General features: G+C 39.5%; 1 protein-coding gene across 2 annotated transcripts; it reads left to right on the top strand.

The window, feature by feature from the left end:
- Positions 1-232: 232 nt before the first annotated feature.
- LOC133635764 (gastrula zinc finger protein XlCGF57.1-like) lies at positions 233-13,291 on the top strand. Of its 2 annotated transcripts, none has more exons than XM_062029039.1 (3): positions 233-635; positions 6,623-6,835; positions 11,618-13,291. In XM_062029039.1, the coding sequence occupies exons 1-3, from the start codon at positions 515-517 to the stop codon at positions 11,668-11,670; spliced, it is 387 nt and encodes a 128-aa protein (XP_061885023.1). In that variant the 5' UTR covers positions 233-514; the 3' UTR covers positions 11,671-13,291. The 2 variants fall into 2 exon arrangements, with proteins under 2 accessions (XP_061885023.1, XP_061885022.1); XM_062029038.1 differs by having other exon boundaries at positions 11,586-13,291.
- The last annotated feature ends 3,767 nt before the right edge of the window (positions 13,292-17,058 follow it).

The following is a 17,058-nucleotide window of genomic DNA, read 5'->3' as shown; positions in this document are numbered from 1 at the left end:
ATAAGGAAACACGTCATACTCTTTGTGAATCTCATTCAAAGGCTTAAAACATTCTCATATATTGTCCTCTTTTTCTCGTATGTATGCTTTAATATTGCTCCCATTTTGTACATTGATTGCATTGATAGGTATGTTATATATGATATATACAAGTTTATATACAAATAAATATCTGGTAAAAAAAAGAAAAAGTCAACCGGAAGTCACATGTTGCGCATGCGTGGATTTATCGGGTTTTCTGACAGCATGCAGACTGTGCATTTTGGTTTTAGTCTGCGTTAATCTTTAATTTCTACATTTTTATTTAGTTGTCTATCGTATAAAAAACTACAATTTATTAATTCGTCGTGTCAGGATAATCTTGACTCGTCTCAGTGAACTTTGAAGCTTCTTAGTCTATTTTAGCGTGCTATTTAGCTTAGCTTGTTAGCTGCTAACAAAGAGAGGCGGAAGTTATCAACGCATCGCTAAGCAGAGATCAAGTGTGAGTGTAAAGTGTTGTGATTGTGTGAAAATGTGCGAAAGAACGATAGCAGAGTACGAGGAGGAACTTCGTCCAACAAAAGAGGATAAGGAGCGACATCAACTACTCGACGCTGTTTTCAAGACACATCAAGTTGTGTTACACAGAACAGGTTTGTTTACTTCTTACTCTCACATGTTTACTAACTGAATATTTGATTATTAACACTATTATCAAATATGGTGTCTGTAGGAAGGTGAATTGTCTTGAAATGCCCCGAATTTCCACTGAATGCGGAACGGCCGCGGACCGGCTCATGCGCGCCGGCGGACTCTTTGTGTTTTTATTCAAGTCAATCCGACCAATCTAAGTCTATGAGCAAGAATTGATGAAGCCTACTCGGATTAGAGGCGAAAGGTCTTTGAACACAAACCAAACAGTCCAGTTGCGATCGATTGAATGTCCTGGGATGACAATGACCTGGATGAATGAGAACATTCATATTGATTGATTGATTGAAACTTGTATTAGTAGATTGCACAGTTCAGTACATATTCCGTACAATTGACCACAAAATGGTAACACCCGAATACGTTTTTCAACTTGTTTAAGTCGGGGTCCACGTAAATCAATTCATGGTAATAGACACTATTGAAGTCAATGTTACAGTTTCCACCGCCTGCAGAACGTCACAGACATGCCGTTGCTGTTCTGCATTCTAGTGCTAAATATATGCAGCGCTAAATATATGCAGAGCTTCTTTTCTTGCCAGACTCCACAACAATTCAGTTTAATTTTGCTCAAATCTGCTAGTGTTGGTCAGGAAGTCATGCACAAACACAAAATAAAGAATGCGGTTTACTTTCAAAATAAAATACTTAGTCCTCAAGACGGATTTACACTTTGAAAGGTCCAAATGGGAGGCGACGGACAAAAGTTTTCAGACTTCATTTCATCTTGTTGACACAAATGAATGAGGACATGCTGATTCTTGAGGTCCAATTTAAAGTATCATGTACAGGCATATCCCAGGCAGATAAATGGGGATGTGGAGGCCTGTGTCAAATATCATATAGAAGGACCGATTGTCTGGGATGATGTTACTGTTTTGTTGTTGCTTGTTGAAAAATATAAAGCGGTCAAACTTTCACATACTCTTAATATCCAATTATTTAAATTATATATCCATTATATTAATATAATATGTACACATATATGTATAGGATGTATATATATATATATATATTTATACATCTATATATGTGTGTGTTTATATATGTTAATATACATGTATATATATGTGTGTGTGTGTGTGTGTTCATATATATATATATATATATATATATATATATATATATATATATATATGTGTGTGTTTATATATGTGTATTAGGTCTGCAACTAACGATTAATTTGATAATCGATTAATCTGTCGATTATTACTTCGATTAATCGATTAATAATCGGATAAAATAGACAATCTACATTTCTATCCTTTCCAGTATTTTATTGGAAAAAAACACCATACTGGCACCATACTTATTTTGATTATTGTTTCTCAGCTGTGTGTACATGTTGCAGTTTATAAATAAAGGTTTATAAAAAAATAAAAATTAAAAATTAAAAATTGCCTCTGCGCATGCGCATAGCATAGATCCAACGAATCGATGACTAAATTAATCGCCAACTATTTTAATAATCGATTTTAATTGATTTAATCGATTAGTTGTTGCAGCCCTAATGTGTATATATAAATATAAAGTGGTTTATGAAGACAGGACCGAGTTTATTTGCTTCTGCTCCTCTGGAAGCAAAGTATAAACGTTTTGTGGTTTGCTCCATTACAACTTCCCTTACCACGTGATTACGCGTGAATTCACGAGATCTTATAAAAGTATGTGCTATTTCGCTGCACGACGGAGCCGCAACAGAAAGGCGGTGGGGATTTCCGCACGGCAGATGGCGGCGCCCTCCCGCGGTGAAGCCATTCCGCGGCCGTTTGGGATTCAGTGGACATCCAGGGTTAGGATTCTCCCTTTTAGGAGGGCAGATTCTTAAGTTCTAAGGCTGTCTAAAATATTGAGAGGTGACTAAAACTAAAGTTTAACAATTTATTCTACAAAATAGGAGTAAAAACAAATCCTCTTTTTTATGGGTACAATCTTCTGAAACGTACTGAGTGCAACAGATTCCACAGTGCTTGGATTATGTATAATGTATGTGGATTAAATTCTAGACTCTGCCAGCTCATTCCAGTGACCACTACTTCTCATAGATATAACACTAGAAGTAAACCTTTATTAAGAGGGAAAAATCGTCATCTGAAGTGTATAAGCTTTAGTATAGCCTGTAGAGGCCCGATGATCTGGAATGAGATCGATAGCTCTATAAAATAATCACATTCTTTAAACATTCTTAAAAAGCGTTTTAAGCTAAATTTATTGCGATTTTATGCTTAGTACATTTAGCACACACCTTATGGTCGAGGAATTCACATTAGTGGCATAATTTTAGTCTATTTATGATGAGATTATTGCAGATCTTCAAGATGCAACATTTTAATCAAATTTGAATAATAGGATATTGAGACTGATTTGGTAGATTTAAAGATGCATTTTCATTTATAAATGAAATTGTAAATGGGTATTTGGTGGGTAGATTTTGAAATCTATTGTATTGTACTGTATTTTGTATATTTTATGATGATGTATATTTTAACTGCAGGTCCCTGTCCATAAGATGTGTGCTTCTAGGGATGACCTTTTTGCAGGACGGACTCTGATATTAACAAAAGAAACAATAATGAAATACAAAACTATGTCTGTCTGTAAATAAATAAATAAAAGAAAAAATAAACAACAGAGATAGTCGGGGGCTCATGTACAAAGCTTGCGTATGCACAAATACCGTACTACCACGGGAGAGTGGGAGAAACACAGTTGCGGCGATGATCTTTTCAAACGCTCATCTGTTTTGGCGATGTACGTCCATCTTCTTCTTCTTCACTTTGTTCCTAATGCCCGACTATTTAAAAAAAAAAAATTAAAAAAAAAAGAAAAATTTAGAATCTGTCTTTTTTTCCACCACAGGAAAAAGAAGCACATCCTACTGAGTCCTCATCGGGCAGTGTGTGGCTACTTTCAAAATTATTTGCGTATTCATAAGTGGCCGTGGCCTCGGCACGCCAAGCCACACTGTGGTCAATTTCAAGTAGAAATCACACACATTCTCCTTCATCGCTTTCTTTCACAGGACTTTACCTCATTACATCATTAATAATGGTGTGTGTGTCAGTGTGTGAGCTTTAACAAGTAGTAGTACTAGCGTCAAGTCATCCGTCGCCATTGGAACGTCCACAGTCCACGGGGCGGTACAGCTCGGTTGGTAGAGCGGCGGTGCCAGCAACTTCAGGGTTGCAGGTTCGATCCCCGCTTCCGCCATCCTAGTCACTTCCGTTGTGTCCTTGGGCAAGAAACTTTACCCACCTGCTCCCAGTGCCGCCACACAGTTTTAAAAATGTAACTTAGATATTGGGTTCCACAATGTAAAGCACTTTGAGTCACTAGAGAAGAGCGCTATATAAATATAATTCACTTCAATTCACACAGTCCACGAACTTGCCTTGACCCAACTTTAAATCACTTATTTTGGTCCAGTTGTCCAACGCTCACACGGTGTATTCATTGTGTATTTATAAATGGTTAATTTATATAGGGGGGCAGCACTATGGCAGAGGGGTTAGTGTGTCTGCCTCACAATACGAAGGTCCTGAGTTCAATCCCGGGCTCGGGATCCTTCTGTGCAGAGTTTGCATGTTCTCCTCGTGACTGCATGGGTTCCCTCCGGGTACTCCGGCTTCCTCCCACCTCCAAAGACATGCACCTGGGGATAGGTTGATTGGCAACACTAAATTGGCCCTAGTGTGTGAATGTGAGTGTGAATGTTGTCTGTCTATCTGTGTTGGCCTTGCGATAAGGTGGCGACTTGTCCAGGGTGTACGCCGCCTTCCGCCCGATTGTTGCTGAGATAGGCTCCAGCAACCCCCCCCCCCCCCCCCCCCCCCCCCCCCCGACCCCGAACAAGCGGTAGAAAATGGATGGATGGATAATTTATACAGGCTAGTAAGGTAAAGTTTTGTACCGGACAAGTTTTGGCTACCTTGCTTCTGCAGCCTTCATCAGAGGTGTCACGTGATGTTAGCGTGATGTCGTCTGTGATGTGTTATATGGATTTTTCCATTCCACCACCTCAGTTTGAATGGAAAAATCCATATAACATCTGGCGTGCACCGGGGGGTAGGGAGGGGCGCCCCCTGTCCTCTGGATGTTTACCAAACGTGACACCTCTGATGAAGGCTGCAGAAGCAGGGTAGCTGAGACTTGTCAGGTACAAAACTTTACCTTACTAGCCTATATAAATTAACTATTTCTAAATACACATCAGTAGGATAAATGAACCTCCTCAACATGTATTCATTGTGTTTATCTCCTTCTGGCAAAATGTAAGCCATTTCTTAAAGCGTTCCTATTCTGCCAAAAAGGCAGTGAATATGATGGACTGCTTGTTTTTACACAATATTTATGAGAGGTTGATGTTCCTCTGTTTGTATCAACATGTTTACACAAAACTCAAACAGTCACCAAATATATTTGACATTGTAATCAGTATCATTCATAGTTTCATGGCGAATTTCACTTCCTGATTCTGACCTACATGCATCAATAAGTGAAAGTAAACATTTATTGTCAATCATCTTCCAATAAGCAAAGTAGTCAACAGTTGATTTATGAAAAGAACATAAAGGAATGACTTTCCTTCAGCGTGTCGTAGATGGTCTCCAAGTGAATGTGGGAGCTGTGCTCTAAAGAGGAATTGTTGATGGACATACTCCATAAAAACACTACTTAGTAACACATGATTTGTAAGAGTTCCTTTTGGACCAGCCAAGAAAATCACTTAGACGATAAACTTAATTGACTTAATGACAAAAACATGTTAGGAATGTTTTTAAGCATTTTTGAGAATTTTATTTTATTTCCATGATATTTAGCTAATGGTAAGGACTAAACCATTGCAATGTTAAAGTTAGAAATAAGGCTTAGGTGTAATAGACAAACATGTATACAGAAAAAAAATGGTTACTCACTTCTGATTTGTCTTTTAGGAATGTTTTGAACCATGCTGGCTAATCCCTAAAATCACTTATGTGTGGGACAAAATAAACTATTTCCAGTGTTTCCCACGCATTCATTTATTTGTGGCGGCCCGCCATGAAAGAATTAAGGCCGCCACAAAAATTTTATTTATTTTTTTATTTATTTATTGTTATTTTTTTAAATTTTATTTTATTTTATTTTATTTTTTTTGTCCTGTCCAGCTTCTCAGGCAAATCATATAGTTGATGTAGATGCCCATATCGGCTGTTCAGATTTACTTTACAAAAGAAAAGTGTAGGATCAAGATTTTTGGAGCTCTTTGTTCAGTGGATCAGATGTTTGATGAAGCTTTGTGTCTATCTACCACCACTACTGTTTTCTGTTTATTTGTTACTGACTGTGGCAGGACACCTCTGCCTCTGTTTCACTTTATGTTGCTGGTAAATAATATGGTTGTAGTAGTAGGCTAAAGTTAAATTATTTAGTATGCACGAATTAAAGGGGCAGAGCTTTAAGAGACATTTTAGCTTTTATATTTTTATAAGATATATTTTTTGTAAGAACCACAATTAATAAATATATTTCAGTGAATAACTTATTGTTCAAATCTGTATATAAATATGTACATAAAGTGTTGTAATTATATTGTAAAATGGATGGATGGATGGATGGATGGACGTTTAAAGCAAAACTGTTATTATTAATTAGTAAGTATACATTTTTTTTAGCCTTTTTAGAGAAAATCATATCATTGTAGTAAATTATGCAAATTACTCGATGATGTCATGGTGATCACGCCCATAGTCACGCCCATAGCCACGCCCCCACCGCCACAGGTATCTTGGCAGTTTATGGGAAACACTGATTTCCCATGTTTCTATTGGTTGTTTAGTTACACACTTTTAACACAACACACACAAGAAGACAATCTCATTGGGTTAACAGTGTCAGTCAAAAACTATTTATATTCTCGCTTAATCTTATTTACTTATTTACCCAACAGACGTCCAGCAGACCCCCCACATTAAGGAGGAAGAGCCACATCACCTTAATGTAAAACAGGAAGAGGAGAAAGTGTGGATCAGTCAGGAGGGAGAGTGTCTTCTAGGGCAGGAGGAGGCTGATCTCACCAAGTTTCCACTGACTGTTGTCTCTGTGAAGACTGAAGAACATGAAGACATACCACCTGAGTCCTCACAGCTTCATCACAGTCCAAGTAAGCACAACATCCACATATCATCTAATACAATGTTTGTAACAGATGTTCATTCAGGGACCACAGTTATGACTAAAGGTGGAGATATACTTGCTTTTTATCTCCACATTCACGTAACATAAGAGCTCAATGAGCAATGCTGCTATATTTGCCAATGCGGAACGTGGCAATTCAGATCTTACAATACAGAAAATGCTAAATGAACAACGCAACATGTGTCAGAATGAAACGATTAGTGATATAATTACTGATCCAACTCAGACATCTGATGACATTTACACAAAAATCCCTCTCTGCAGTGTCCCCCCTCGGTTTTAACCATTTTTTGTTGACGTGCACGGACACCGCTGTTATGAATCAGTTTCTGTTTTGTCTTGCATTTGGAAAACACAATGTTTTTTCCAATCAGAAACTGATACCTTCCTGCTCCTCAAGACAGATACTGAAAAAGTATTGATATCTATTAATTTTACATGTAACATTCAAGTGTAGTTTGTGAACAGCTGGAAGTAAGACAAAGGTGGATAAGACAAAGTGTACCTGTGGATTTGTCCTAACCAAATATGACATCACTCCTGAGGTAGAGCTAACATCACTTCCATAAACTAGTCATGAATCTGATGTCCTTTTTTCCATCTATCAGTGTGTGCAGGAGTGTAACCATCATGTCGTTCTTTGCTGGCAAACATATAGCTGAAAAATTGCGGCGGCTCAGAAATACAAACTGTGACTCCAGGTGGTCTGCAGGCTGAAGGGGTCCAATGTCTTTAGTGATGGTGGGGGGCGGGGTCTTCTGCATCTCTGATATCGCAGCAGACAAGTATATCAGTGATTCATAATTTGTTTTATCTCTGATCTGCGCGCGTTGGCGTCTTACTGCCGGGTTAAGCAAACCAGTTCGTCCGCTGCTTTTCTGTCACGTCTTGGCGTCCATTAGTGACAATCGGGCTGCACAATTAATCTAATTTTATTTGTGATCACAATTTTGGCAGTGACGATTAAACGAGAGTGTTCGTCTGCGATTTTAACAGTTAAAAATGAGGTTGCGCTGCATTTCAAGTAAAGATGTCCGATAATATCAGACTTCCGATATTATCGGCCGATAATTGCTTTAAAATGTAATATCAGAAATTATCGGTATCGGTTTCAAAATGATCGGTATCGGTTTCAAAAAGTAAAATTTGTGACTTTTTAAAACGCCGGCGTTCACACGGACGTAGGGAGAAGTACAGAGCGCCAATAAACCCTAAAGGCACTGCCTTTGCGTGCCAGCCCAGTCACATAATATCTTCAGCTTTTCACACCGACAAGTGAATGCAAGGTATACTTGGTCAACAGCCATACAGGTCACACTGAGGGTGACCGTATAAACAACTTTAACACTGTTACAAATATGCGCCACACTGTGAACCCACACCAAACAAGAATGACAAACACATTTTGGGAGAACATCCGCACCGTAACACAACATAAACACAACAGAACAAATACCCAGAAACCCTTGCAGCACTAACTCTTCCGGCACGCTACAACATACACCCCCCGCTACCCCTCCCCACCTCAACCCCGCCCCCCAACCCCGCCTACCTCAACCTCCTCATGCTCAGGGAGAGCATGTCCCAAATTCCAAGCTGCTGTTTTGAGGCATGTTAAAAAAAACAATGCACTTTGTGACTTCAATAATAAATATGGCAGTGCCATGTTGGCATTTTTTTCCATAACTTGAGTTGATTTATTTTGGAAAACCTTGTTACATTGTTTAATGCATCCAGCGGGGTATCACAACAAAATTAGGCATAATAATGTGTTAATTCCAGGACTGTATATATCGGTATCGGTTGATATCGGAATCTGTAATTAAGAGTTGGACAATATCGGAATATCGGATATCGGCAAAAAAGCCATTATCGGACATCTCTAATTTCAAGTCAAGCATTTTTACAAACAACAGTCAGCCAACCACCAGGGGACATCCGAAAGACAGTGGACTCATGCGAGAGTGAGTAAGAGGGAGTGACACCGGAGGTTTACAGTAGATCAGTGGGTTGCCTCTCTCTGCCGAAAGTGTTAAGAAAAATGAAAGCATTATTACCTCGGTGCCCTCCCCAACCGCAAAGTGACCCACAGGATGCGAACAGGCACACATTTTAATCTCGGAACACGGACACATGCCTCGCCGCTCTTTAGGCACTCCCGCTTGTTCCCCGAAACCCGTAAAATGAACCAGTGGGTACACCACGAGTTCCACAGCAAATCTGCGTTGGTGTGCACATCCAAACAAGTCCTCGAGTTGCGAGGACACGTTAGGTATTACCAACACGTCCCTTCTTTCCTCAATTTATTTATTTATAACCACCATCGTTTGCCCGCGACGTAAAGCTTATGGTTGCTTACCCACCACTGCAAAGCCTCGACAAACAGCTACAAGAAGCGGGGGTACCCAAGTACAGACTACCGTGCACTGAGGGACACCATATCCATCCACCTCTCATAGACATGCATAAATACCGCATGTAATAAGGATTTTTTTGGGCCAAAGACGTGTCTGATACAGTGCATCCGGAAAGTATTCACAGTGCTTCACTCTTTCCACATTTTCATGTTACAGCCTTATTCCAAAATGGAATACGTTCATTTATGTCCCCGAAATTCTTCAGACAATACCCCAAAATGGCAATGTGAAAGGTTTTTTTTTTGTTTGTTTTAATCCGATTCTCCTCAATAGACTCTTGTCCATTGGCATCATCAACACTGTTCCTACAGCTCAAATCCTTTAAATCCGAACATTCCGCAGTCACAACAGGATCTGTCTTTTGCCCCCTTCTCTTCATCACTTACCTTCCCCAACCTTGGCCATATCTTCCGTAAATGTAACATCCACTTTCACTGCTACGCTGATGACACCCAGCTCTACCTCTCTACCAAGCCCAATGCCACACTTCCACCCTTTTCCCTCACCTCCTGCTTATTTAGAGTAAAATCCTGGTTCACCTCAAACTTCCTCAAAGTAAACAGTGTTAAAACCGAAATAATTCTCATAGGTACAAAATCAACACTTTCCAAAGTCAACAGATTCACCCTAACTATCGACAACTCCCCCTGTGGTCCCCTCCACTCAGTTTAAGAGTCTGGGTGTCATCTTGGATGGCTCACTGTCATTACAGTCTCACATCAATAACATCACTTTGCTCAAAAAGGTTAATTATGTCTTCTTATTCATATACGTTTCAAATTTTCTTGTCGCCAGACTATATTTTCAGTATATTAGATGGAGTTTTTTTAAAGGTAAAGTACTGGTATTGTTTATTATCAATAGCACTATTTCTATTGGTATTCATATTGCTCCATTTTTAGTGTAATAATGCTCATTGTCATTTCTGTATTTTTTTTTTTTTTTTTTTTCGCTAACTGCTTATTTGCTATTACTTTTACCATCATATTTGTACATGTCGTATTTGCTGATGTTGCTCTGTTGTTGTTGTTGTTGTTGTTGTTGTTGTTGTGTTTGCTGTTGTTGTTTTTGTCTCTCTGTCTAATCCCCCTCTTGTCCCCACAATTCCCCCCTCTGTCTTCCTTTTTCTCTCTTTCTATCCCCTCCTGCTCCGGCCCGGCTGCACCAAATGATAATATAAATACATTTAATAAAGTCAAAATACAAGTAAGGCAACAAGAGAAGTATCCTACACTTCTCTTTTGTAAAGTAAATCTGAACAGCCGATATGGGCATCTACATCTGCTATATGATTTGCCCGAGAAGCTGGGCAGGACATTAAAAAAAAAATAAAAAAATAAAAATAAAAATAAAAAAAGATGGAGTTTTTACCTGTTTCAACTGTCATCTGCAGTCTTCTTCAAAAGGGTCACCTGACCACTGCGACGTGTTACCTATCAGCTGTTTTTATAGGCGTGGCCAAACGGCAAAACTCCCACAATGCAACATTAAAGAAAAGGAAAGACAGGCTATCGTTAGACTCAAAAATACGAAACTATCACCATCATACTAGCAGACAAAGGAAGAACTACAGTGATAATGGACACGGATGCATATGAAAAACAAATGGAAACAATTCTGAGAGATTACAACACACATGAGATAGTAAAAAAAATGTCCCACAGAGGAAAAGAAAAACATGCTCAATACTCTCCTCAAACCATTAGTCGAAAGCAAAAAATAAAAATAAAAAATATTTTTTGATATCCACAGCAAATATCAGCCTAAGAATTTTCGGCACCCCCAAAATTGACAAAAAAAGATTCTCCACTATGCCCAATAGCAGACGGTATAGGTTCCGTTACATATCATTTATCAAAAGCGCTCATTGAAATAATAAAACCGCTCCTTGGCCTCACAGAATACCACTGCAATAATTCAATTCAGTAGATGTCACCCTGCACATAGTCAATAAACGCAACACGAAAGACAGGACTCTAAAAGCAAGAACAAACCTGAACTGAATTTTGTAAATGTAACTTTTTTTTCATGTTCTACTATGTCCTTTGCGTGTACGAGCAGCCGTCTTGTTTGTATGTAAGGTTTTACTGCTCTGTTCATTTCGTTTTTTTTTTTTTTACATAATTTGTTATATTGCTGCTGTTATTCCCTGATGTACGGTATGGTTATGACAGCTTGAATGTCAACGTGGTGACTGATGACATTATCAGAACACATGCTGGTGCAGGACAATGTCTCATGTGAGTGAGAGAAGTTGGACTTTTCTAAAGCATGTGTTTGCCTTCTTGTGTCCGTCAGACGTCTGTGAAAAACATCTTCTCCCTGAACAGCCGGAGTGGACCTCCAGAGTGGAGCAGGAGGAGCCACAGCCCCCTTATATTAGAGAGTACGAGAACTCACAGCCGCCCCACATTAAGGAGGAAGACGAGGAACACAGCGACTATCTTGAAGGACTGGAGGAGGTTGATGTCACCAAGATGCCATTGACTGTTGTGATTGTGAAGAGTGAAGATGATGCGGTCAAAGGTGAAAGTGAGGGGAAGAGAGAGGTGGAGCCTCCAAGCAGCAGCTCAACTCAACACATGACAACAGAAGCTGATGGAGACCACTGTGGAGGATCACAAGCAGACAAGATCTTAGCTCCACTATCAGATAATGACGACACAACGTCACACTCTCCTGACACTGATGATGAAGACTCTAAAGCTGATAAAACATGTCACACTGACAACACACACTTTACATGTTCTCACTGTGACAAAACTTTTAAACACCGTCGTAATTTGACAATACACCAAAGAATACACACTGGTAAAAAAACTTTTTTCTGTTCAATCTGTGCTAAAGGTTTTATACGAAATACCGATTTGAAAGTACACATGATTATACACACGGGTGAAAAACCATTCATGTGCTCAGTTTGCGGTAAAATATTCTCCCAGAAGGTACATTTGATAGCACACACAAGCATGCACACTGGAGAAAAAACGTTTTCCTGTTCAATCTGTGGTAAAAGTTTTCCACAAAATACTGATTTAAAAGTACACATGAGAACACACACTGGAGACAAACCATTTATGTGCTCAGTTTGTAGTAAAAGATTTTCCCAGAAGGCACATTTGATAACGCACACAAGAATACACACTGGAGAAAAACCGTTTTCCTGTTCAATCTGTGGTAGAGGTTTTACACATAATAGTAATTTGAAAAAACACACGAGAACACACACTAGTGAAGACAAGTATTTCTGTTCAAGCTGCAACAAAAACTTTGCTGACCAATCAGCACTTGTTAGACACAAAAGAATACACACGGGTGAAAAACCTTTTTCATGTTCAGTCTGTGGTAAAGGTTTTGCAAAAAATAAATGTTTGAAAGGACACATGAGAACGCACACTGGTGAAAAACCATATTCCTGTTCAAGCTGCAACAAAAGCTTTGCTGACCACTCAACACTTGTAAGACACATGAGACAACACACTGGTGAAAAACCATATTCCTGTTCATGTTGTAACAAAAGCTTCTGTTACCGATCAGCATGTGTAAAACACATGAGAACACACACAGGTGAGAAAGTGTTTAATTGCAGTGTGTGTGGTGAAAGATTCTCTTATAAGTACCAGTGTAAGGAACACAAGTGTCCTGGTGAGAACAGCAGCAGTAAATAAAACTGCAGGATTTGGAATCAACTGTCAAACCTCTAAAGGGGAACTGCACTTTTTGGGGGTAATTTTGCCTATCATTCACAATCCTTATGTAAGACAAGAAAACATTGCTCTCCATGGCGCCCCATAATACACCTGCTGTGAACCTGTTTTTATGTTCGATTTATTTTAGGTATTTATTTTTTATCGTGCTCTGTTTGTGTTGTGTTGTGTTTGCTCGTTTCTCTTATGTTATCTTTTAACCTGCCCATTGTCCAGCACTTTGGCTACCCCTGTGGTCAATTTTAAATGTGCTTTATAAATAAAGTTGATTTGATTTGATTTACTTTCTTTTTTTGCATTTTAACTCATAAATAAAAGTCAGCTACTGAAACATTGGAGTCAATAGGAGTCTTTCTGCATATGAAGTACTCTACAAATATCCAAACACCTCCAATTTGTTATATACATGATGTAAATAAATATGTAATGTAGTAACATTCATAATAACATGGAATATTTATATATTTTGGTGAAATGTTGAGCATGTGGCGGCACATTAATTTGACAGGCGTATTGCTTCAACAACACTACTAATCATGGCAGACTTCATGAGAGACAACAAACAGTAATCATTAAGAAATCACTTACTGTACAATGCTTGCTGTCACTGGGATGCCGACTGACGGAATGTGTGTATTCCTCCTGTTTAGATGAATCAATTAAAGGGGCTGTTTGCAACATTTAAACAGATGCCTGGAGGGCGGCAACTTTCCAATGTATTTTACACAGTATATCCCGCCCTCTCATGGCTTCTCGTCCATAGTGACATAATTACGTACATACGTAACACATGCATGGCATTATCTTTAAGTGTTGTTAGCTAATAATAGCAATTTGTATAGCTCGCGTTTTGACTTGAGGGCCGCATTGGGCTAAAAAAAATTGATAGATGGCTGAAAGACGATTGCATGTAAAGTAACTATATATATATATATATATATATATATATATATATATATATATATATATATATATATATATATATATAATAATGGATTAGATTTTATATCGCGCTTTTCTATTGTTAGATACTCAAAGCGCTCACAGAGAAGTGGGAACTCATCATTCATTCACACCTAGTGGTGGTAAGCTACATTTGTAACCACAGCTGCCCTGGGGTAGACTGACGGAAGCGAGGCTGCCAGTTTGCGCCTACGGCCCCTCCGACCACCAGCTATCATTCATCATTCATTCACCAGTGTGAGCGGCACCGGGGGCAAAGGTGAAGTTGTGTTGTGTGACCATGTGTGTTGACATTTTGTGGTGGTTGCATTTTTTTTTTGCACCATGACTAGGGAAGGTTGATTGGATTTAGTCATATAATTGCTGGCCTCCGGCCGAAACATGAAGACTTGTGACAACCCGTACATATCACAACATGGAGGGCACAGATCAGCTCCTTTTCAAAAAGAGAGGCAAAAAAAAATAGCAAACTGAATGAAAAATTAATAAATAAATAAAGTGACAACTCAGACACGCAGTAATGCACAAAACCATGTTTGTTTACAGTGGAAGTCACTGCTTCTCCTTCGTCTACAGCACCTGCAGTTCGCAGACTCATCCAAAAGATGGCGCCAGAGCACAAACAATAACACCTTTCCGTTTACGATATGTGCTGCGCATGACAAAGTAATCCGATTTAAGGTGTGATGCATGAAAATGGTTGTCGTAGTCATTTTTTCAGGGTCCATGTAGACAGTAACATTCTAATCCGAATTATGATCACATTAAATAAATGTTGTCCATGCACATGTTGCCTTTGGCATCGTTGGGCCTATTAATTTTTTTATAAATAGGTCGGGGGAAATAATATTCTTAAGACCCATAAATAATTTGGTGTGATTTTATTTATTTATTTATTTTACAAAAAAAAAACACAAAATGTAATATGAATATAAATAAAATGAATATGCAGGAATATGAGTTTCAATAAATATTAACATAACCTGTCATTATTCACCATGATTATAAACCATCTGAAGACCCTTTGTCAGCGCTTATTATCCAATCCAATCCGTTCCATCAGTAACGCCCCTATTACTAGACTAAAAATCCGGTCCACGTTTTCACTGTTACCTTAGCAAGGTGGAGCCAGACCACAGCAGCATTGAGACTACATTCAGTGCGTTCACAACACTGCAGGGTAGGATGTTCAATTCAGATTTTTTTTTTGGTCAAATCTAATCTTTTTATGCAGTCGTTCACATTACAAAAATAATGTGTCCAGACTCCAATGTGAATGCAAACTGACCCGAATACAGACATATGGCGTCATGACTTTGCACGTCCTGTAGTGCTCACGGAAGTAAACCCGAAAGTAAACATGCTTCAATTCTTGTCGTATCAATACTGGCGCATTTGTGGCAATTTCAAGGATTAAGTGCAATCAAAGTCAACATTTTCTGAACCGCGGAGAAGATAATGACAGAAGCGGAGAAGATAATGAGTGGATCTAACATAATAGTGAGAGTCCAGTCCATAGTGGGGCCAGCAGGAGACCATCCCGAGCGGAGACGGGTCAGCAGTGCAGAGATGTCCCCAACCGATGCACAGACGAGCGGTCCACCCCGGGTCCCGACTCTGGACAGCCAGCACTTCATCCGTGGCCACCGAACCTGTGCCCCCCCTCCATGAAGGAGAGGGGGGCAGAGCAGAAAATAAAACAAACGGTAGATCAACTGGTCTAAAAAGGGGGTCTACTTAAAGGCTAGAGTATACAAATGAGTTTTAAGATGGGACTTAAACGCTTCTACTGAGGTAGCATCTCTAACTGTTACAGGGAGGGCATTTCAGAGTACTGGAACCCGAATAGAAAACGCTCTATAGCCCGCAGACTTTTTTTGGGCTCTGGGAATCACTAATAAGCCGGAGTTCTTTGAACGCAGATTTCTTGCCGGGATATATAATATAAGACTCTACCTCAGTAGAAGCATTAGGTCCCATCTTAAAACTCATTAGTATACTCTAGTCTTTAAATAGACCCCTTTTAGACCAGTTGATGTGCTGTCTCTCTTTTCTGCTCTGCCCCCCTCTTCTGCGTGGAGAGGTTATCAGGTGACCACGGATAACTAATAGCTGTTCAAAGCCGGGACACAAGATGGACCATTTCTCTTTGTATCAGTTGGTGACGTCTCTGCGCTGCTGACTTGTCTACATTCAAGATGATTCCCTGCTGGTCTCCTAATGGACTGGACTTTCACATGAAGTCGGCACCCGGGGTGACCACTCCTTATTCATCAGTCGGTGACGTCTCTGCATCCCGACGTGTCTACATGCAGGAGGGTCCCCTGCTGGCCCCGCTATGGACTGGACTCTCACATTATTAACTGTATCCACTCGGCATCCATTGCACCGGTCACTCGTGAGCGTGTGGGGTCCCCACATCTGCGGTCCCTTCCAAGGTTTCTCGTTGTTCCCATTGGGTTGAGTTTTTTTCAGACTATTTATTGGCCTTGCAAATTAAATCAATCAATCATTTTGAAGTGCATCGATGGTACAAAAAAAGAAACAGATATTATTTAAGAAGGTATAGCTAAGGAAATATAAAATGCCGGCTTAATTCGGACTCCCGAACGAAATACGAATGAGATGAAAGATAATAAAGCAAGTATGTTAAAGGCGAATAATAAAGCGTAACAAACCTCTTCACGTTGCCTTTGTGCACTCCAAACTGATGAACAATAACTCTGTATTCCAGACAACGGCCAAGATAGTCCAGAACTATAGCAACCTTCATCTAGAACAGTATCAGTCCGGGCACGAACGGTCTTTTCCTGCCTTGATAGTAGTGTCATGTTTGTAGCTCAATCCAAGATAATTTCTTGATGCCGTCTGCTATTTAACATCAGCATAGCTATTAGAGACATAATACTTGTCATCTGTGTCAATATTACAGCGGACTTCACGTCCAGCAGAGCAAGACTGTTGACTTGCAAGGATCTGCAAATCCTAGTGTGACATCATAGGTCGCCCGGAAAATAAATACATTCATCCGCGCTAAAAGAAAATAAGCGCCCCCCCAGAAATAAACCAGTATCCATCCAGTCGTAGAGAGAATGGATGGA

This window comes from Entelurus aequoreus, linkage group LG20 (assembly GCF_033978785.1).
Source record: "Entelurus aequoreus isolate RoL-2023_Sb linkage group LG20, RoL_Eaeq_v1.1, whole genome shotgun sequence".
NCBI classification, from domain to species: Eukaryota; Metazoa; Chordata; class Actinopteri; order Syngnathiformes; family Syngnathidae; genus Entelurus; species Entelurus aequoreus.
This window is presented reverse-complemented; position numbering and strand designations above follow the sequence as displayed.

Bases quoted from the DNA above. Each gene is read 5' to 3' on its own strand.
- LOC133635764 (XM_062029038.1), top strand. From the start codon at position 515: ATGTGCGAAAGAACGATAGCAGAGTACGAGGAGGAACTTCGTCCAACA. The intron at 636-6,622 runs GTTTGTTTACTT...TTTACCCAACAG, and splicing joins AGTTGTGTTACACAGAACAG to ACGTCCAGCAGACCCCCCAC. The intron at 6,836-11,585 runs GTAAGCACAACA...TGTGTCCGTCAG, and splicing joins ACAGCTTCATCACAGTCCAA to ACGTCTGTGAAAAACATCTT.